The sequence below is a fragment of the Urocitellus parryii genome, chromosome 7 (genome assembly GCF_045843805.1).
Source record: "Urocitellus parryii isolate mUroPar1 chromosome 7, mUroPar1.hap1, whole genome shotgun sequence".
NCBI lineage: Eukaryota > Metazoa > Chordata > Mammalia > Rodentia > Sciuridae > Urocitellus > Urocitellus parryii.
Window position 1 is genome coordinate 93941855 of NC_135537.1, and position 22217 is coordinate 93964071.

Genomic DNA, 22217 nt, shown 5'->3' on the forward strand with positions numbered 1-22217 from the left:
ATCCACATCTGTAAATTAATACTCAAAAGCATCACAATATCCTCCAGGTGACAGTTAATTCTCACAAAAGTGTCATGTCTGCTTCACTGTCCTTTCATGCACACCCATATTTTCTCCATCATTCATCCAATTTCTGTTTTGAGGGTTTCCATAAAGATGTATACCTTACTTATGTTCCTTGCTAGTCAAATCTTCTCCTATCCCACACTCTCTAAATTTCTTATTTTTAAATAAAATACAGCTTATTATTTTAACTCTTAAAGACATTCTACCACATCTTGATAATAACTTACATTGACAATTAAGATAAATTTGGTTTAGAAATGTAAATTTCTTTCAAATTATTTTAATAAAGATATTTAAGTTCAAAATCTTCCCATTTGTTACATTTTTTTAAGCTCAAAACAGAGAGGAACAAAGAATTAAGAAAGCAGTCCAGATCTAAGTTCAGAGACAATCTGACCTGAGAAAACTAAATGCTTAAAATTCAAACTTCAGGTAAAATCATACAATAAAATACTTTATAATAATGACTTTTCAGTTATTATGACATAATAAACTCCCATAATTATTCATTTAATCATTCATTTTTTTTTTCATTTATGTACTTTTACATAATGCCATGTTAGGGCTATAATTTAAATTGGTTTTGATTATATCCAATATTGTAAATCTCACCATCCATTTTTTTAAAGGCATTTTATTTTTTATGTACTGCTATCTTAGATTTTAAAAATGATTTATCTAATTTTTCCTTTTACATCAAATGCAATTTGGATATGGCTATTATTATTATTATTATTATTATTATTATATAAGTAGACTAATATCAACATAACTAAAAATAACAAATTAATTCACTTTTTATTAGAGAAGAATTTTTTAGTAAATATACTATATGTATAATAGGCCTTTTAAACTCCAGTAGAAAGATGTTTTAAATGTGTGAATAATTTCCCCCAATTTAATTCAATCATCTGAACAGGTTTAAATAAATATGTTATCATAAAATAGCATAGGTGAATAGGCTTTAAAATGTTAAACAAAGAGAAAAGAATAGAGCAGAACATCCATGTTATAAATGCAAAGAAATGCCACCTTGGAAGTTGCACATTATGGGAAAAGCAGTCAGATGTAGGTCCTTTTAAAAGACTACAAGCTTTAAACTGGGCATGGTGATACTGAGGGAGAAAACAAGAAACAAAAAGAACCAACCAAAACGATGTAGGGAGGAGGTGTGGGGAAAATGAGAAAGGGTGAAACAACACCCACATCAAATCCCCTCAGCCATACTGGAACAGAGGTAGCCAGAAGGACAAGCTGGCATGAGAGCCCAACTCTCCAGCCTATTTGGATTCCAGATGGTGACTACCTCCTACCTTTTTGGTCAGCAGGGTGAGGGGGCACATGTGGGTACTTGGAGGGCTTCTTGATATGGAAGTTCACGTTGTCCAGCTCCACGTTCAGGCTGATAGACGCAGTTGAGTCACTGTCCACTGTGGACTGGAAACTGCTGACTGAGGTGCGCTTGCTAGGACTGGCAGAATCTTTTAGTGTTGGGGAGGGGAAAGAAATATAGGGAGAGGAGGGGAGTAAAAATGGGTTTTATCAGGGTATTAGAGGAAAGGAGAAAAATGTTTTTAATATACAAGCCCAATGTGCAATACCAAAATGGATATAGTATTTTCATGTACTTCTGTGTAGACTTAATAAAATTTGAACAAAATTAAATATAAAATCAATTTTTAAAATGAGTAAGTATATTGGAGGTTCTGCAGAAAGAAAGTCTGATATCATAGGGAAGAGGTGAGAAAGTTATCTGCTATGATATTATTTGCTCAGAGTTATTTTTAAGCTGCTGCAAACTATAGAATACGGTAAAATCTGAAAACATACGTTGCCTAACAAGTTAGTATCTCAAGAAAATACTGTATCTAAGACAAGGATTGCTACTAGATGTTTACATCCGGTTGAAGCCATAAATTTTAAAGCAGATTTTTTTTTCAACGAAATAAGTAATGCACTCATTTTATCATACACACATAATGATCGATAAAAACTAAAATGTTAGAAAGTAAAACTCACTAGCCAAATTATCGTCACCTTCTTCAGCTATCTGTTCTCTGTCGCTGTCATCAAACTTTATGTCTTTAAACCAGGATGGCTCAGAGTGTCCTTCCACAGAGTTCAGGGAGTCACTGTCCGGAGAAGGTGTCTCAGAAAATTCTGTACTCTGAAAGTATCAAGACAGGATCCAAGCAACTGACCCTCAATGTCAACGATGCTGGGGGTATCACACAAGAAATAAATTGTACCCAATATTTTTATAAACATAACTGAGTAAATTTATTTAGAAAAATAAACAAATTAACAAGAACTAAGCTATAAAATATTATCATACAGGCAATTCCATTGCTAAAACTGTAATTTTAATTAACTAGAAGTCTTAGGTTAGCATGTTACAAACACAATATTTCTTTGATATAGATTTTACAGGGTTTTATGTCATCCTTTAGTTATCAGAAAAGACTACACAGCATCTAGTCTAACCCTAAACAAACTCTGGGTCACATCCTGAAAAAATAACTGTCATACTTTAACAAATATACACAAGTCTTCAGGGTCATTTCTAACTACTGAGTTTCTCATTTTAGGTGCTAGGGATGTGCCTCAATGGTAGAACACTTGCCTGGCAGGGGTAAGGAAAGACATGCATTTAATCACTAATACCCCAAAAAAACATTTTTAAAGTTATTTAGTAAACATACACACACAACATATATATTTAGTGTGTGTATGTACTTTATATATATAAATATACATATATGGTTATATAAATATTTTTAAAATTTTCTATCTTTAAGTAATTTTCATTTCCCTTGAGTTAGAAAAAGATATTATTTTATCATCAGTGCACAGTTTAATAGTACTAAAGAGTCAAATCTGTTTCTATTTACTTTCCATTTTTCAATCATTTTGTTATACATGCAACTTTTAGTTATAAAAACATAAATAGTAAAACTGAAAGCTATTAAATGACAAATAAACTATAAGTTAACTATAAAACTAAGCCAAGTTTAAGCAAAACCACACCAAATAAAGTATTTAATCCTAACAGCAGGTTTCAATCTTTATTACCTTACTTTAAAAAAAAAATATTTTGGGCTGGGGATGTGGCTCAAGCGGTAGCGCGCTCGCCTGGTATGCGTGCGGCCCGGGTTCGATCCTCAGCACCACATACAAACAACGATGTTGTGTCCGCCGAGAAATGGAAAATAAATATTAATTCATTCTCTCTCTCTCTCTCTCTCTCTCTCTCTCTCTCTCTCTCTAAAAAAAAAAAAAAAAAAAAAAACTTAAAAAAAATAAAATAAAATAAAAATTAAAAAAAATATTTAAAAAGGAGAAAACAGCATTGGGACTAGTGGTATAGCTCAATACAAAAAAAAAAAGTTGTAACTTTCCTCAAACAGCAAGGAAAATCTATTAGAAAAAAAAGTTTCTTTGGTTAATTCAATTACTTTTTATTCTCACTGATGAAGAAAGACTTCAAAACAAGCTTGTTACATTCTCATTAGGAGTAAAAAATGAAGATTACCTGCAGTGGTCTGTAGAGTGCATACTCATCCCTGAAAAGCTGGTCATGATGACTAACACAATCCAGCCAACGTCCATCAACCATTGCTTGTCCAATTGCTATAGCTTGTGCCCTGAATTAAGAGCAAGAAACATGAAATATTTTAAAAGTCAGTCAGAATAATTTTATAGTATAAGACATAATCTTTTTTTTTCCAGTTCAGAGTTCGAATTTCAAATTATCCTTGGACAGAAAAGGAATAAAACAAGAGACTGGGGAGACTGGATGCAAATTAAAAAATTCCTCTAGATACCATAGTAAAGGATGAGAACCTATGGTAAGGCAGTCCTAAAAACCTTATTTTAATTACAGGAAATACTCAATGCATGCACACACCCCTCTCCATAATGGAAGAGTAAAAACATGCTAAAAACAGCATGCCTCCTACAAAGAACTTACAGTCTTGATGAAAAAACAGTAAATATTACAGATATAGATATAAAATATATGTATGTGTTTATCTGTGTATGAAAGAAACATTTTATTATGGGGCATTTCAGTTTATAAAACACTTAATCAACATTTATTTCTTTCCCAAAGTTCATTCACAGGACCAAAATATTTCTCCCATGTTGGAACTAAAGGGCTCAAGTCATAAAAAGATTGAATAATTTTACTAAAGGCACAAAACTAAAGAGATATAGCAAAAAAATTGGAATCCAGTTCTTCCCTGTTTAAAGTTATTTCTCTCTTTACTTATTTAAACATTTGTTTCTTCTCATAAGAAGCGAAGCAGCTCATCTGAGCAAGTTGTAAAACCTACGGGAATATGTTTGTTAGTTTGAAAGGTTTTAGGCCCTTTCTGTTATTCTTTTGATTTTTGATCCTCCAGACATGGCTTATAAATCCAATTCTCAACACAGGTTATAATGTCTAGATTGGAGAACAGTAACAGAAGAATCTTTTAACTTTAGAATCTAGCTACGTTCTCCAATCTTGCTTTACTAAAGAGTTCTAAGTTTGAGGAATTACCACATGCTTCTACTTCTAGTAAGATAAACTTTGACCCCCCCATATTTGGCTCCTTCCAACTATTTTCTACTGGTGAAAACCAGATGGAAGGAAGGTTGACTAATTAGTTCCCCCAAACCATCAAATACATTAAAAAAAGGGAATCTACAAAGAAATGTTATCCCTATATCTTCAAATATGTGTCCTCATTTAAAATAAATTAACAAATAATATCAAAACCTCTTTCTTAAGATCACAATACCTGGTAGCAATATGACCATTTCGGATTAGCCAGTTAATCAATTCCTTTCCTACAATGCAATTGGGATGGGTTCTCAGCCAGTACTGGTGATCCTGAAACTCCATTCCACTACTGTGATGGCAGATTTTTTTCCACAGGTCCTTTAACTGAACACTGTCCTGCAATACATTGAGAGCAAGTGTTACTCATAAGAATGCTATTTACCTGTACAGATGCTTTCCTGTGATTTTCACATTCATAAAAGGAACTTTGATTTGCATTTCTTTAGAGCAACTTTTTTTAAAGATTCTTTTTTTTATTGGTTGTTCAAAACACTACAAATCTCATGATACATCATCTTTCATACATTTGACTCAATTGGGTTATGAACTCCCATTTTTACCCCAAATACAAATTGCAGAATCACATTGGTTACACACTCACACTTCTACATAATGGCATATTAGTGACTGTTGTATTCTGCTACCTTTCCTATTCCCTAGTATCCCCCCTCCCCTCCCCTCCCATCTTCCCTCTCTACCTCCTCTGTGTTGTTCAATTCTCTCTCGTTTCCCTCCCCCTTTCCCCTCACAACCTTTTATATGTAATTTTGTATAACATTGAGGGTCTCCTACCATTTCCATATGCTTTCCCTTCTCTCCCCCTTTCTCTCCCCCCACTCGTCTTTGATTAATATTAATCTTTTCCTCATACTCTTCCTCCCTGTTCTGTTCTTAGTTGCTCTCTTTATATCAAAGAAGACATTTGGCATTTGTTTTTTAAGGATTGGCTAGCTTCACTTAGCATAGTCTGCTCTAATGCCATCCATTTCCCTGCAAATTCTATGATTTTGTCATTTTTTAGTGCTGCGTAATACTCCATTGTGTATAGATGCCATATTTTTTTTAACCATTCATCTATTGAAAGGCATCTAGGTTGGTTCCACAGTCTAGCTATTGTGAGTTGTGCCGCTATGATCATTGATGTGGCAGTATCCCTATAGTACACTCTTTTAAGATCCTCAGGGAATAGTCCGAGAAGGGCAATAGCTGGGTCAAATGGTGGATCCATTCCCAGCTTTCCCAGGGATCTCCATACTGCTTTCCAAATTGGCCTCACCAATTTAGAGCAACTAATTTATATGATTTAATATAAATGATGCATACATGAGGAACAACTTGAACTAATTCCAAGCATGACTTTTCTGTTAAAAATCAATGATGCCAAGTACTATATTTTTGGATCAATGGCACATATTATCCATCTCCTAGTTAAGTACAAAATATATTCTTCTTTTTTGGAAACTGGATAACGGTAGAAGATGTGACAACAGGCAAATCACAATAATCTAAGGTAACTATTCCTGGTAGCCTTTATGCCACCATATTCATTCCACCCTTTTCAGCACCACCCAACTGCTAGATAAATCTTTAAAAAAAAAAAAACTTTATCCATTGCTCAGCAACTACAGGTTCAAATCTAAACTTGAGTGACCAAATTCATTGCCTTTCACTGGGTAGTCCCAAATAACTGCACTCTCAATGCCCACACTCTCCAACTTAAATTTTCTCCCAATTAATAAATCCTACTTTATTCCATGGAAATGCCATGCTTATTCTTATCTCTATACCTTTCCTTACATCTATATATAAGATTCACTTTCTTTACTACTTATCCAAATCCATTTTGTCCTTCAAAACATAGAGCTCAATACCTTTTCTGACACCCTAATTAATGATCAATTTTTTAAATTTTATATCATTCGTGACGCTTTTTAGTATTAAGACATATATGTATTTATTTTACCATTAAAAACATTTCTATTGATTTGATTTCTACCTCCTGAATTAAAAGTTGAGGATAGAAGCCATATCTTTCATTTCTTTGAATCACTCTGTGGATTGAACACATGATTTTATATATAAGCAAATGGAAGAAACTAAATATTATCTCACATAAACTGAATAAACTGTCTCAAAGGCTTCTCCATGTGTATAAGAAACTTGTTTCAGGGGGCTGGGGATGTGGCTCAAGCGGTAACGTGCTCACCTGGCATGTGCAGGGCGCTGGGTTCAATCCTCAGCACCACATAAAAAGAAAAGATGTTGTGTCCACAGAAAACTGAAAAATAAATATTAAAAAAAATTCTCTCTATAAAAAAATCGTTAAAAAATAATGCTTCAAATTTTAAACAGCAAGCTTAACCTAAGAGTTAAGCTCTCTTATATTATGTAGGAAACTGAATTCTGATCTTGCCAGAAGAAAGGGGTAAAAAAAATATTAATGCAATAAGTAGAGAAAGAATACTGACCAGTTTCTCAGGTGATCTGAGTAAAAAGTTAAGCTAATCATTTCTGTTTAACTGATATGCTATTTAATTTATGTTTCTTTAAAAAAAAATCAATGAAATAGACATCCTTATGATCAAAACTAGCAATGGGTCAAAGACAGTGTACTAGTACCAGAAGAATTTTGCGTTCATCCTCAGTGGTCTCTGTCCTAACATATGTTCGGTTAGCCTGGGGACTGACAGATGTCTCATATGAAGGTACCATAGGAGAACCAGATCGATCCAATGACAGGTTAGTAATGCTGGCTGATCTGGAAACAAACAAACAAACAAAAAGTAAAATAGCAGTTGTAAATTCATCTATAAATAGAATACAGTAAACATTCATATTTAAATAAATGCTTACTTGCCAATGTTATGGGCAATTTCATTTTTTTATTGATTCTTTTTAGTTATGTATACAAGACAGTAGAATTTATATTGATATAATTATACAAGCATGGAATATATCTTGTTCTAATTAGGACCCCATTCTTATGGATGTACATAATGTGAGATTCACTGTGGTATGGTCATATACGTATATAATAAAGTTATGTCAGATTCATTCCACTGTCTTTCTTTTTCCTATCCTTCATTCCCCTTTGTCTAATCCAATGAAATTCTATTCTTCCCCTACTCTCTCCTTGTTGTGGCTTATCATCCACATATCAAAGAACTTTGGTTTTGGGGAATAGGTTATTTCAATTAGCATGATAGTGACCAGATGAATCCATTTACTGGCAAATGTCATAAAGTCATTCTTCTTTATGGCTGAGTAATATTCCATTATGTACATGTATCATATTTTCTTTATCTATTCATCTGTTGAAAAGCACATAGGTCGGCTCCATAACTTAGCTATTGTGAACTGTGCTTCTATAAACATTAATGTAGCTGCGTCACTATAGTATGCTGATTTTAAGTCCTATGGGTATAAACCAAGGAGTGAAATAACTGGGTCAAATGATGGTTCAATTTCTGAGGAATCTTCACATTGCTTTCCAGAGTGTGTGCACCAATTTGCAGTTCCACCATCAATGTGGGAGTATATCCTTTTCCCACACCCTTGTCAACATTCATTGTTACTTGAATTCTTGATAACTGCCATTCTTCCTAGAGTTTACTGTATTCTCAGTGTAGTTTTAATGTGCTAGAGATGTTAAACATTTTTTTCATATATTTGTTGACCATTCATATTTCTTCTTCTGTGAAATGTCTATTCAGTTTTTTGCCCATTTATTAATTGGGTTATTTGATTTTTTGGTATTAAGTTTTTTTGAATTCTTTGTATATCCTGGAAATTAACACCCTGAGGTGCAGGTGATAAAGATTTTCTCCCATTCTATACGCTCCCTCTTCATGCTCTTGATTGTTTCCTTTGCTGTGAAGAAGCTTTTTAGTTTGATGCCATCTCATTTATGGGTGTGAGGACAATCCAGATGTGACATCTATTAACCCATTGATTGCTAGAGCTGATTCAGCTGATTTGGCTGCCTAGGTGGGTGCCCCCTTACTCGCTCACCACTTCTTGTATGTCCTCCCCACCGTGTGCTCAATTGAAGAGGATGACCTTCTCCAATAGTGGAGGACTGTTCTTTAGTCAAGGATAAGCTCTCAAAGGCACTTTTAAAAGTAGTTATGATGATTATGTACAATGTCATTATTGGGAAAAACTAGGTGAAAGATACTCAGAAATTGTACTATCTGTGCAATTTCTATGTGAGTCTAAAATCATTTAGAAGTAAGTTTAAAAGAAAGTAGAAAGTAATTATGGAAATATTACAGAAAAATAATTATACAGTTATATATCAGTAATATTTCAAAGGAAGTAGATATAAACACTTGTTAAAAATATTAAAAATTAGGGGGTTTTATAGAGAAATATAAAAAATGGTAAATAAACATAGAAATAATATTACAAATCAGGAAGGAAAAAACTATAGTTCAGAGGTCAAATCCATCCTGTTTTTGTATAGCTCAAGGAACACCAATTCTGAACCCCAACTAAGTGAAATATTATGTTCAAAAAAAGAATTCCTCTTTTCTTATTAGCAGACCTACATTTAAAATATTGTCCCCAGTTATTATTAAATTTTCATTTCATCAGTTAAAAAAACCAGTGAATATTTGTTTCTTCTGATGACAAAAGTACTTATACATGATTTACTTAAATGATTTGTAAGTGTATTATCAACAGCATCAAGCAAGCTATTTTTAAAAAAAAAATATGTAGCTAAAAATTTACTTTGCTTCTACCTAGGAAAAATGAAACCAAATTTTAGCTTCCAAACAAAGGATAAAAGGCAGAAGCATCTCTGTGTTAGATACTATGTAACCCATTCATTAGGGCAAAACACACACACACACATACCTTATTTAATCCTCACTGTATTCTGTAGAGTAGGTATTTATAGTTCCATGTTATAGATAATGAAAGCCAGAATTAGAGCTTTAGTTAATTTTAGGGCAACTCAGTTAATAAGCATGAGGGCTGCCATTCAAAATTAGGTTTCAGCCGGGTACAGTGGCACACTCCTGTAATCCCAGCAGCTCAGGAGGCTGAGACAGGAGGATCATGAGTTCAAAGCCAGCCTCAGAAAAAAGTGAGGTGCTAAACAACTCAGTGTAGACCCTGTCTCCAAATAAAATACAAAAAATAGGGCTGGGAATGTGACTTAGTGGTTCAGTGCCCCTGAGTACAATTCCTGGAACCCGCCCCCCCCCAACCAAAAAAAGAAACTAGGTCTCAAATGAAAATCATCTTCTTTCCAATATAAAGATTTAAAAATATTTTTAAATAATTTAAGAAATTATTCAGAGATTTAGCAGAAAGTCACTATTAATGATTAATATATCAAATAACCTTTAAGCAATATTTTTAAAAATAATCAGCTATTCATTTCTTGGCATATTCTTTCAGTTCAAAGATTGCCACTATGTCTTACTCAATTAAAATCTCTTTTCCAGTTGGAGCATTAGTTCATGCATTCTGCTTTGTCTAATGTTCTAACCATCCTCCATTTATGCTATTACAGTGGCAGTAAGAAAAAAGCAAATTGGTTAATTTTGTTGTCAAAAGCGCTAATGAATATGCTAGTGGCAAGAATGCTGATGAAAATTATAAGCATAAGGGCTGCCATTCATTGAATAAATTACATCTCTCCTAAAGACCTTCATCAATCTTAGAATTACTTGAAAACACATGAAGATATACTGTAAACACAGCTATCTCTTTGAGTACATGCCCACAGGAATACTACAATTTATCTTATTTTTTAAAAACTTTCCACATCCCTCTGCTGTATTTCCTTCCTTCTCTTTATAGCAAAACTCCCATTTCCAATTATTCCTCCATCCTATTTTAAACCCCAACCAACCCACTGAAATTACCTAGTATGCTTTAACTCATCTTACTTAACATTTCAGCATTTTAATTCCATGAAAACCTTTCTTCACTTGTCTAGTAAGGCAAACACACCTGGCCTGGTTGGCCTCTCCATCTCCTTCTTTATTGGGTCCTCTTCACTTCCCCAATCTCAGTCCTTGGTCCTATCTCCTCTTTTCACACTCACTCTGCTGACGATCCCCATCCAGGTTTATAACCTTAAATACCATTCACATAATAATGACACCCAAGTTTATATTTCCAGCCTGTACCTCTTCCCTAAATTCTGGACTCATATATCCAACTGTCTATTTGACATCTTCCTTGGATCTCTAGAAGGTGTCTAATTCAGCTTGACACCTGTTAGTCAGAACTGCATATGCCTATAATCCCAGCAACTCCAGAGGCTAAGGCAGAAAGATCACAAGTCCAAGGTCAGCCTCAGCAATTTAGTGAGACCATGTCTCAAAATAAAAAGGGCTAGGAATATAGCTCAGTGGTAAAGTACCCCTGGGTTCAATCCCCAGTACCAAAATAAATAAATAAAATCAAACTGTTACTCCCTGTCTTCCTCCATCTCAATTAATGGTGATTGCAATTGCTCAAGTCAAAAACCTGAGTCATCTTTGAATTCTCTTCCTGTTGTGGCCTACATTCAATTGACTAGCAAATGTCATTATGTCTATACTCAAAATGTATGCAAAGATCATTATTAGGAACATTGATAAAAACAGAATACATACAACACATCAGATGACAGAAATTTCTTACCATTATAATTTCCAGAATTTATACATGATTATGTAAGGGACCTTAATTTTTTGTTCTAAGGGAACACACTTAAATATTAATAAGTAAAAAATAAGACTTCCTGTTTCTGGCCTGACATGTAAGAATCTTAGAAATTTTTACTCTGTCCCAACAACCAAAAAGCTAAAAAAACCGAAAAGTCAGCAATTCTTCATAGATCTGTCAGACAAATGAGATCACAGGACAAACTGCTACTTCAATCATAAGAATGAGACAGGTGTGTACAAAGAATAACAATTTACTGGAGCAGAAACTCACAAGTAGAAACCTCCCTGAAAAACAACTCATTTTAGGTAGAAAAACCTGAACTATAATTGACAAATTACAGATAGCTCAGTGTGAATATGCCTGAAAACTCTAGATGGGCCAAGTATTGGGGAGTGGGGCATGTATTTGTGAGTTTCATTTTCAGGAGTGCTACCAGGTCCTAGTGGTGAATGTCAAAGAAAAAGGCCCTCCAGCTCCCCACCCAGGGAGGAAAAAAATATAATTTTGAATATGCCAGATCTTTTTAATAAGGCCTTCCCCGAGAAGAAACTATTTTATTAGAGCCTAACCTAGTAAAATAGCAGAGCTAAACACTCCCCCCTCCCCAGGGGAAGAGAAATACCCAATACCAGCCCCCTCTAAACCAACCATGTAGGGGAAGAGAAATACACAACTCTAGCCTCTTCCAACCATCCTGTCCCACCTAAGGAGGGCAAAGGAGTGGGGACAAGGACAGAGGGATAGGGAAGTACTTAAAAAGTTTATAGTCCCATGGCACAGGCTCACCAAAAAACTGAGACTTAACCAAAGGAGTCTGAAGATACTTCCCCTCATCCATGCCTTATCATTACATGACTAAAGAAAGGCCTATTTACTGCAGTTTCTTTCACCTACTATATCATGTCTAGTTACCAACCCAGAAGGCATACTAAAAGGAAAAAAAACAGTTTGGAGATATAGAACAAATATAAGAATAAATTGGGTACGGCACAAATGTTGGAATTAACAGTGCAAGAATGTTTAACAAAACTTGTATGAGATCTAAATGAGGAAAACTACAACACATGAATAAAATAAAGAATAAATAGATATTTCATGAATAGGAAAACTCAATATTGTCAAGATGTCAAGTTTCTCCAAACTTGATCTGATTCATTGCAATACCAATCAAAAACCAGCAAATTACTTTGTAGACATCAAAAAAGTAACTCTAAAGAATATAAGAGGCAGCAAAACATCCCAAATAGTCAACACACTATAAAAGGAGAAAAAGTTGGGGAACTGATACAACCTGACTTTAAGATTTACTATAAAGTCACAATAATCAAGGCAATGGTATTGGTAAAAGAATAGCCAAATACGTCAACAAAACATAAAAGAGCCCAGGAATAGACTCACATAAATTGTCAACTGACCTTTGACAAAGGAATAAAAGTAATACAAAGGAGCAATTAATCTTTCCAAATAAGTTTCCAATCTGAAAACTCAACTGTCCATCCACATATTAAAAAATAAATAAATCTAGAAAAGAACTGATACCCTTCACAAATTAACTCAAAATGGATCATAGACATAATTGTAAAAGGCAAAACTCCTAGAAAATAACATAACAGAAAATCTAGATGATCCTGGATATGGTAATGAGTTTAAAAATATGACACTCAGGTCACAGTGCATGAAAGAAATAATTGATCATCTGGACTTCATTAAATTCTTCTGCTCTGCAAAAGACAATGTCAAGAAAATGAAAAGACAAGCCATACACTGGGAGAGAATATTTGCAAAAGACACATCTGATAAAGGACTATTATCTAAAAGACAACAATATGCTAGGTGTGGTAGTACATGCCTCTAATTCCACCAACACAGGAGGCTGAGGCAGGAGGACACACGTTAGTGAGACTGTCTCAAAATAAAGAATGGAAAAACAGTGGGCATGGGGGCTGATGTTATAACTCAGCAGCAAGGCACCTCAGGAGTCAATGTTCAATGTGAGTAATGCCAAAAAAAATTTTTTTAATTAACAATGAGAATTAAAAAACAATAAAGTTTTTTGCTGTATTTAAAAAAAAATAAAACAAAAGTTTTTAAAACTCAATGATGAGAAAATAAACAAACTGATTACAGATGGGCAAAAGATTTTGACATCTCACCAAAGAAGATATACAAACCACAAGGCAGATAAAAAAGATGTTCAACATCGTATGTCATTAAGAAATGGCAAATTAAAACAATAATGAGATACCAATATACATCTATAACATTGGCCCAAATCCAAAATACTGGAAACACCAATGCTGGTATCATGTGGAGCAAGAGAAACTCTTGCTGGTAGGAATGAAAAATGATATAGACACTTTGAAGAACAGTTCGAAAATATCTTACAAAAATTAATCATGTTCTTACCAAATGATCAAGCAATCATGCTCCTTGGTATTTATCTGAATAAAGTGAAAATTACTTGTACACAGGTATTTATAGTAATCTTACTCTTTCAATTGCTAAAACTTGGAAGCAATCAAGATGCCCTTCAGTAGGTAAACAGATACTGTACAACTGGACAATGGAACATTATTCTGCACTAAAAATATCAAGTCATAAAAGATAAAGTGAAAACTTTAATGCCCATTACCAAGTGAAAGAAGCCAATCTTAAAAATCTACATACATTCAGTGAATATAATTCTGGTAAAAAGGAAAACTACAGAGACAATTAAAAAATTAATGATTATCATGGGTTAGAGGGAGGGATGAACAGACAAAACACAGCAGATTTTTAAGGCAGTGAAACTACTACTCTGTATACTACAATGGTAGATACATGTTATTTTGCATTTGTCCAAATCCATACAACCTACAATACCAGTAGACTCTAATGGAAACTACAAACTTTGAATGATAATGTGTCAGTGTAGGTTCTATAATAAATATACCACCATGGTCCCAGATATTCACAGTAGTGAAGGGTTGAGCATATGGAAAACAATGGAAAAGGGCCTCTGTACTTTCTCCTCAATTTTGTTATCAGCCTAAAATTACCATGTAAAATAAATCTGATGAACTAAAGAAATAAAAGATAACAATGCGTGAAACATACTCTCAAATGGTTCAGGAAAAAAATGTATGTGCATGTGTAAAATGACAGAATAGGCAAAAACATAAATAAGTAAATCTTAATGAATATATGGATACTTATTTTCCTATTCCTGCAAATCTTCTGCAAGTTTGAAAGTTTTTTAAAACAATTAAAAATTCAAGAAAAAAACACTCTCCCCATCTCATTCAGAGTAAAAGTCCTGACAATTAACTGTAAAACTGATCTACTTCAGACTCACAGGATTGTTTCTTATTAGTTGCTGGGAACTTGTCATTCCTGTTTTCTTGGTACACTCTTATACAAAAGGTCCACAAGGTTTCATTCTCTCACATCATTCTCTCACATCCTTCAGGTCTTTTTACTAAACTAGAAGACAGAGAATGGTGTAGGTCCCAATATCTTAAGCCATTGATGAATACTGGAAAGAGCTACTCAAAGAATGAAAGCAAGAGCTGACCAACAAAAAGAAAATGATAGTTTAATTCAGCTTTTAGAACTGGGATTATAACAAGCAATCACCTTTTTTAATGCTTGTTGTTATTACCATGACAGGAAATAAAAAACATACACAGAATACAGTGTTTCCATTTAGCATTTACCTATTTCGGAAGTGGGGGATTTCCCAGCATCCTCCTGAACAGATACAAGTCTTGTTGACAGAGCAGTGTTGGAGGAGTCTGGATGAATCAAACTACAAAGAAAATAGGAAAATATTGAGATCGCTTGGAACAGTAAAAGACAAACCCAATTCCAATGAGATGTTTTAACATTTAAAAGCAAATTAAATCTTTTCCACTGAAATTGGGGGATTATGGGTCACTTTTGCACTTGCTTGGATTAAGGTGAAAACTGTGTGATTATCATATCAAATGTCAAAAGAATGATAAAGTTTTTTAAGTATACCAAACATTAAGAACACCAATAGCCAAACACGGTGGTGCATGCCGGTAAACCCAGCAACTCAGGAGGCTGTGACAGGAGGACTGTGAGTTCAAAGCCAGCCTCAGCAATAGCGAGAAGCTAAGCAATTTAGTACAACCCAGCCTCTAAATAAAATATAAAAATAGGGCTGGGGATGCGATTCAGTGGCCATGTGCCCCTGAGTTCAATCCCAAGTACACTCCCCACAAAATAACAATAAAATAATGAAATTGGTTGGATCAGTGACTTACATGATAACTTCCCAAATCACATATAAGATGGAAATGATTTGGGAAATATGAGTTCTAAAACTTTACTCTCTGTCCCCACAGCCCACTGGAATAGCAAAATAAAAAGCAAACCTAGGTCTAAGAGCAAGTTCCACCTCTTACTAGCTGTGTGACCAAATTCATTATTTAATCTTTCTGAACTTCAGCATCTGCATCTGTCAAAAGGAAAAAAACAGTGCCTACCAAAGAGGTATAATGAATAAAAGAGAATGAATATTAAATAATTAGCACAAAGTCTAAAACTATTATTCTACCTTTGACATCTATCAAACACCTCTCAGGAAGCTATCATACCTGGTTTGTTTTATGAAATTTGTTTTATTAAATTGTACCTGCCAATTAAGGGCTCATATAGCCAGATCATACACAATTAAAAGATATTACTAATTAAAATAAGCAAGAATTGAAGACTTTCTATACTTTGTACTATATTATTAAATATAGAATCAATTTTTTAAATTTATAATAGGTATGTAAGATATAAAGAATCATGATACTACAAACATCAAAAGATTCATCAAGTAATTTAAGAAAAAAAGAACACTATCACTGATTCCAAAGTACCTATGTTCCCACCATGATTTATTTTGTATACTTCTGAAGTTTACATAAATGAAAGGTTTGTGGATGTATGATTATATAAAACATCTTTTCCATTTTATATTATGTCCCTAAGATTCATACATGTTCAACTATAGTGGTAATCGGTTCATTTTTTTTTTTAATTTGTTTAAATATAATGTACAGTAAAATTCCTCACTTCCTTAAGATGTAACTGAGAAAATATCTCATCAGAAAAATGTTGGTTAAAACTCCAAGTTCTTTGATATGGTCAGATTTGGTATTATGCTTAAGAAAATTATGTAGCTAGAGAAAGCAATCAGAAACTGATGAACCTAGGACACTAACTCAAACAATTCTAAGTAACTTCCAAGTAACTTTCCCTACTACCAGTCCATTTAGACCTGCAGAAAGACAGGAAATGTACCTTTGGAAGGAAAAAAAATCTAATTTCATTTAGAAATATAAATACAAATCTCATTAGTATTATCCCTAAAAAGACTTCATTAGGAATTATTAATCTCAGTGACTTCTATTGCCTATTCATCAAATATCATGAAGTTTATATACATGCCATGTGCTATTCTTGGTGCCAACAGTAAAACAGTGAGTGAACAATAAAGATATAGTCTCTCGTCTTACTGAGATTATACTCTAATTGGTCAATAACCTCACTACCCATAAACATCTATGATCCTGCTGGAGGTGAACCAAAGAGAAAGGAGAAAATGGTGAATTTGAAATAATTTGAATAAAAGTCAACCGAAAGCACTTATAAGTCAAGAAACTTAGTATTTCTCAAGTTTAAATAATTATATTCAAGTGCCAGTACATTTGCCAGGCCAAATCATCCTCTAAGAATATGTTACGGCTGGCTTTTCTACTCCCAACAGGTGTTCGGGGTTCACTGGGATCAAGTACAGACACAGAACAAGCAGAATCTGAAAGAGCATTCAAATCTTCCCCAATGGAATTACTGTCTGTGGAATGACCATAACTTAAGGCTATTTTTCTACAAAAGGTGCAAGCTCGGAGGTCTCCTGGGAGGAAAAAAAAAAAGAGAGAGAGAGAGAAAAAAAAAAGGAAAATGAGTAAAAAATAGCAATAGTATATTATTTAAAATATTTTAAATCCTTGGGTTAACAGATAATCTAATAACAGGGAAATGTCTTCAAGTCTTAAAAGACTACTCCCCAAAAAATTTTTTTAAATATTTATTTTTTAGGTGTAGATGGATAAAACACAATGCCTTTATTTTTTTATGTGGTGCTGAGGATCAAACCCGGGTCCTGCACATGCGAGCCGAGCCCTCTACCACTGAGCCACAATCCCAGCCTCCCAAATTTTTTAAAGAAGTAAAATGCTTTAGCTGGCTCTGTTAAATATTTTAAGAATCATCACTATAATAAATTTATCCAGGGGCTGGGGTTATGGCTCAGTGGCAGAGAACCTGCCTCACACATGTGAGGCACTGGGTTCAATCCTCAGCACCACATAAAAAAATAAATAAATAAACAAAATGAAGATATTATGTCCATCTATAACAAAAAATACTTTAAAAAGAAAAAAAAGAAAAAAGAAATTTATTCAAGTGTCCAAATTACTTCAAATATTTATAACAAGGTAAGAAAATTTGACCCAATAATACTGGAAAACTCTGTTTGTAAGATATCTTTTCAAAATTGTAAAAATGAAATAAGGGATCTATCAAAGGTAGGAATTTCAAGCAGAAAAAAATTCAATACAGTAAATAAACCAATGTAAATGTAAACAACACAATTTCCCTAGGCAACAAGTGAGGAAATTAAAGTTTCTATTATGAAGCCCTGAAGAGTGGCCTCTAGAAGGGTACACAATTTTGAAATAAACTAATAAAATGGCCTAAACACAATATGATATATTGAGATAAACTTTGCTGAAATTCTTATAACGAAAAGTTAAAATAGAAATGAAATGTACTTGGGAGAACAAACAAGATTACTTAATACTTCTATTTTTTTTTTAGGATGTAGTCCTGCCCAAAAATAAGTGTTAATTTCTACCTTGTTTTTCTAAAACATTGTTTTGTGATTCCGTAACAATTTGGTGTATTAAAAATGGAGGTGAAATAGTCATATGCCACATAGTGTTTTGGTTAACAAGATCACATAATACAATAATTGTCAAATAATGGAGCCGAAAAACTCCATTTTGTTCCCCCCACCTGCAGTACTGCGGATCAAACCCAGGGCCTCACACTTCTGAGGCAAGAATACTACCACTTATCTGTAGCTCTGGCCCTTGAAAAATTCTTATCACCTGGTGATATTGTAGCCATCATAATGTTGTAGGGCAACACATTTCTAATATTTGTGATGCTGTTATAAATAAATCTACTACTCTGTAGATCTTATAAAAGCATAGCACATACAATTACATATATTACATAAAAGTTGATAATGATGATAAATGACTATGTCACTGACTTATGTCATTATGATTCTACACTTTTTATCATTATTTTAGAATGAACAACCTTTTACTTATAAAAAAAATTTACCATAGAACAGTATACCATATTGGATCAGTAGCAGTCTCTCAATTGTTCAAAATGCTATGTTGATACTCAGAAGGCTAGATATAAGGAACACCTGAGGCCAGAAGTTCAAAACCAGCCTGGGCAACTGCAAGACCCCAAAAACCCAATCCACCCTACCAAAAAAAAAGGGCCATAGGGATCTATTAACCAGCACCATCCAGGTTGGTTTAAGTATATTCCATAATGTTCACACAAAGATAAACTCACCTAAGTGATGCACTTCTCAGAACTTACCCATCATTAAGCAACACAAGACTATATTTAACTTTACATGTAATTTAACAATTCTACCTTGATTATTTATTACCACTACTACTAAAAATCTGAAGTGACAGAAAAGATTTCTAAAAGTTCACTGTACTGCTTTTGCCATAATTTCACCAACTATAATAATACCTCTGTTTTATTTTAAAACTACTATTATATAATACTTAATTTTATTAAACTATACATGTATCTTAATCAAAATAAAATGTCAGTTGTTGATATACTAATTTCTGTCACCACAATTTAAAAGATAAAATCTATTAAAACTATTAAGAAAAATAGATCTGCATCCACTTCAATCAGGACCCCAGAAAACAGTAACAACAAAGTGAACACCAGTCTAGGATAATCAAAGCACTAGGATAATTACCATCAACTGACCAAGGCAGAATTTCAGTGAGGATGTGAAATTACTTCCTTCCTGAAAGACCTACAGTTTACCATTACAAAAGCGGGTTTGTTTCTTACACTATTAAAGGAAATCTCCCTGAACCAGTCAGCTCTCAGAACTAAAGTTATCAAACCAATAAAGACAGTCAAGCCTGACCAGGAAAGTTTCATTTCATTAGAGCATTCTCAGCAAAGGCCACTACACATATAAGTGTATTATATGATGGAAAAATTAAGGCTGATGAGACACAGTCCTGCCACCAGAGAACTCACAGTATACTGGAGATGATGGACATATATAATTTAAAATGCTGCATGATGAATGCATAGATATTACTTTTACTATTACCATAATAATTGCTTAATATTCATGGATCCTTTGATATGTGCCAGACATTGTTCCAGGTATTCTACATTTATTCAGTGTCTCAATGTGCAATTGTGCACTAAATATATTATTCCCATTTGTGACGGTTAATCTCGGGTCAACTTGGCTAGACAAGGGGTTTGGTCAAGTAATCTAAACAGTTATCTGGGGTTGAGGGGTGCAGGGAGTATGATTAATATTTACAAATACTGAAGTAAAGCAAATTATTCTCCATAAGGTAGTGAGTCTCATCCAATCAGTTAAAGGTCTGAGGAGGTAAGACTAAAGTTTCCAGAATAAAAAGGAAATACTGCAAGGCAGAAATCCTATAGAAGTTTTCAGCCTGCTAGCCTCCTTGAGAATTTCAGACTTGCCAGCCCTTCACAATCATTAAATCACTTGAGCCGATTCCTTAAAATACAGATAAACTTCTCTCACTCATTTGCTCAGTGTGTGTGTATAACTCCATTCATTCTGTTTCTTTAAAGAATTCTCACTAATGCAGATTTTGGTACTGTTATATTTGAATATGAGATGTCCCTCAAAAGCTCCTGTAGTAATGCAGTAATAAGGTGAAATGACTGGATTGTGAGAGCTGTAACCTGATCAGTCTAGCCTAGTTTAAATGGACCTCCTGGTATCTGTAGGTAACTTGTATGTGGCTGAAGGAGGTGGGTCATTAGGTTCATGTCTTTCCTCTCTGCTTCCTGACCCCACCATGAACTAAGCAGCTTTCCTTCACCACTCCCTTCTGCCATGAAGCTCCATCTCATCTCAGGCCCAGAGCAGTGGACTCAATTGACCATGGATTAAACTTCTGGAACCAGGAGCCAAAATAAACTTTCCCTCCTCCATATTGTTTTTGTCAGGTATTTTTTGTCACCAGACACACAAACATAACTAAAACTGGTAAAAAGAATGGTTCCAAAGGAAAAGAATTTTAAGGATAAGGTTCCTGAATGGGCTTTCATGTTCCTAGAACTGGTTCTCTGATTGGACTGAAAGGCACTAATGATTTCATTTCTAACAGCAAAGAGAATATTGATAATCTATGGTGTGCTTAGCAATACAAACATGCAAAATATCACCTATGTATGGATACTCCTAATCAAATACTTATAAGAAGCAAGATTATGAGTTACTATGTATTTAATCTTTGAACATTTTTGTCAAACTAATAAGTTATTAAGATAAACATTGTTCCTAATTGCACTACACAAAGTAGAGAAATAAAAGAATAACCTCAGGATTCAAATTCCCAGTTCAAGAACTGAACTAATTAAAAGTTTCTGTCTTCCCTGAAAGAATCCCTTATCTCCTATGGCCTCAGTGCTAAGATTGCTGAATATCTAACCAATTCTCAAAATACAAGTGGCTGAATTAATACACATAACAACAAAGACAGAGACAGGAGTGATGGTTCTGTTCACAAGCCAAAGAACATGAAGAACTACCAGCAACCACCGGAAAATAGGAGAGAAGCCTGGATGAATTCTCCCTTGGAGCCTCCAGAAGGAAGTAAGACTGCCAACACTTTGATTCCAAGCTTTTGGCCCCCAGAAATGCAGAAATGGGAGAACAAATTTCAGTTGTTTAAAAAAAATACCAAACCCATAACTTCAATTACCAATCTTGCAGTATGTCTGCTAGTAAAGTGAGGACACTGATTAGGAAGAAATGGGATCCTGAAAATTAGAATGAAGATATATGGGAAAAGCCAAAAGAAGCTAAGGATATTAAACCCCCAAATCTGAACCTCCTGTCGGAAGTAGCCTTTCCAAGTCATCCGAAATTAACTCTGCTTTGCTTCAGGAATTTGCAATGCCCTCCCTCGAGTTAGGTGCCTTGCAAGACACTTCTAATTCCCCTCAAGATCTATTCCTAGTACCTCCATCCCATAGTCAAGTCCTGTCAGGTCTTAAAGGTAAGGTACAAAGTAAGACCAATGAGGATGTATGTGGTATACCCGAAGAACCAAATGACTATTCCAATTAATATAGACAAAAACCCAAGGAATGTGTGAGATGGCTATTGAGGGTATAGGATAAGAGTGGATAGAAAATTGGCCCAAGTTGAATTTACTGATATGGGTCCATTAAATAGAGATTCCATATTTAATCTTGCAGCTTGAGAAGTTAAAAGAAGCTCTTAAGTCTATTTAGTTGACTGGCTAAAAAATATTAATCTTTAAAAGGTGGCTTATATTAAAAATGAAGATAAAATGCCTGAACTTCCCTAATATACTACAGAGCAAGGAATACATGAGCTTAGGAAACAGGAATGAGTCAATTTTGCACATACATAACCACACTCCCTCTCTCTTATTATGTGATGCTCTGCATGACCTTTGGGCTCTGCTAGCAAGAAAGACATCACCAGAGGAGTACCCTAGACCTTGTACCT

At 34.2% G+C, this 22217-nt stretch overlaps 1 protein-coding gene across 2 annotated transcripts in view; it reads right to left on the minus strand.

The window, feature by feature from the left end:
• Positions 1-1368: 1368 nt before the first annotated feature.
• Positions 1369-22217, minus strand: part of LOC144255885 (1-phosphatidylinositol 3-phosphate 5-kinase-like) — a 30338-nt gene continuing 9489 nt past the window's right edge. For both annotated transcript variants that reach the window (XM_077800928.1, XM_077800927.1), the window contains 7 exons: positions 17045-17252; positions 15048-15131; positions 7292-7436; positions 4851-5008; positions 3599-3710; positions 2086-2233; positions 1369-1547 (listed from right to left, as the gene is read on the minus strand). In XM_077800928.1, the coding sequence (XP_077657054.1) occupies positions 1369-1547; positions 2086-2233; positions 3599-3710; positions 4851-5008; positions 7292-7436; positions 15048-15131; positions 17045-17252 (1034 nt within the window). The remainder of the gene's footprint in view (positions 1548-2085; positions 2234-3598; positions 3711-4850; positions 5009-7291; positions 7437-15047; positions 15132-17044; positions 17253-22217) is intronic.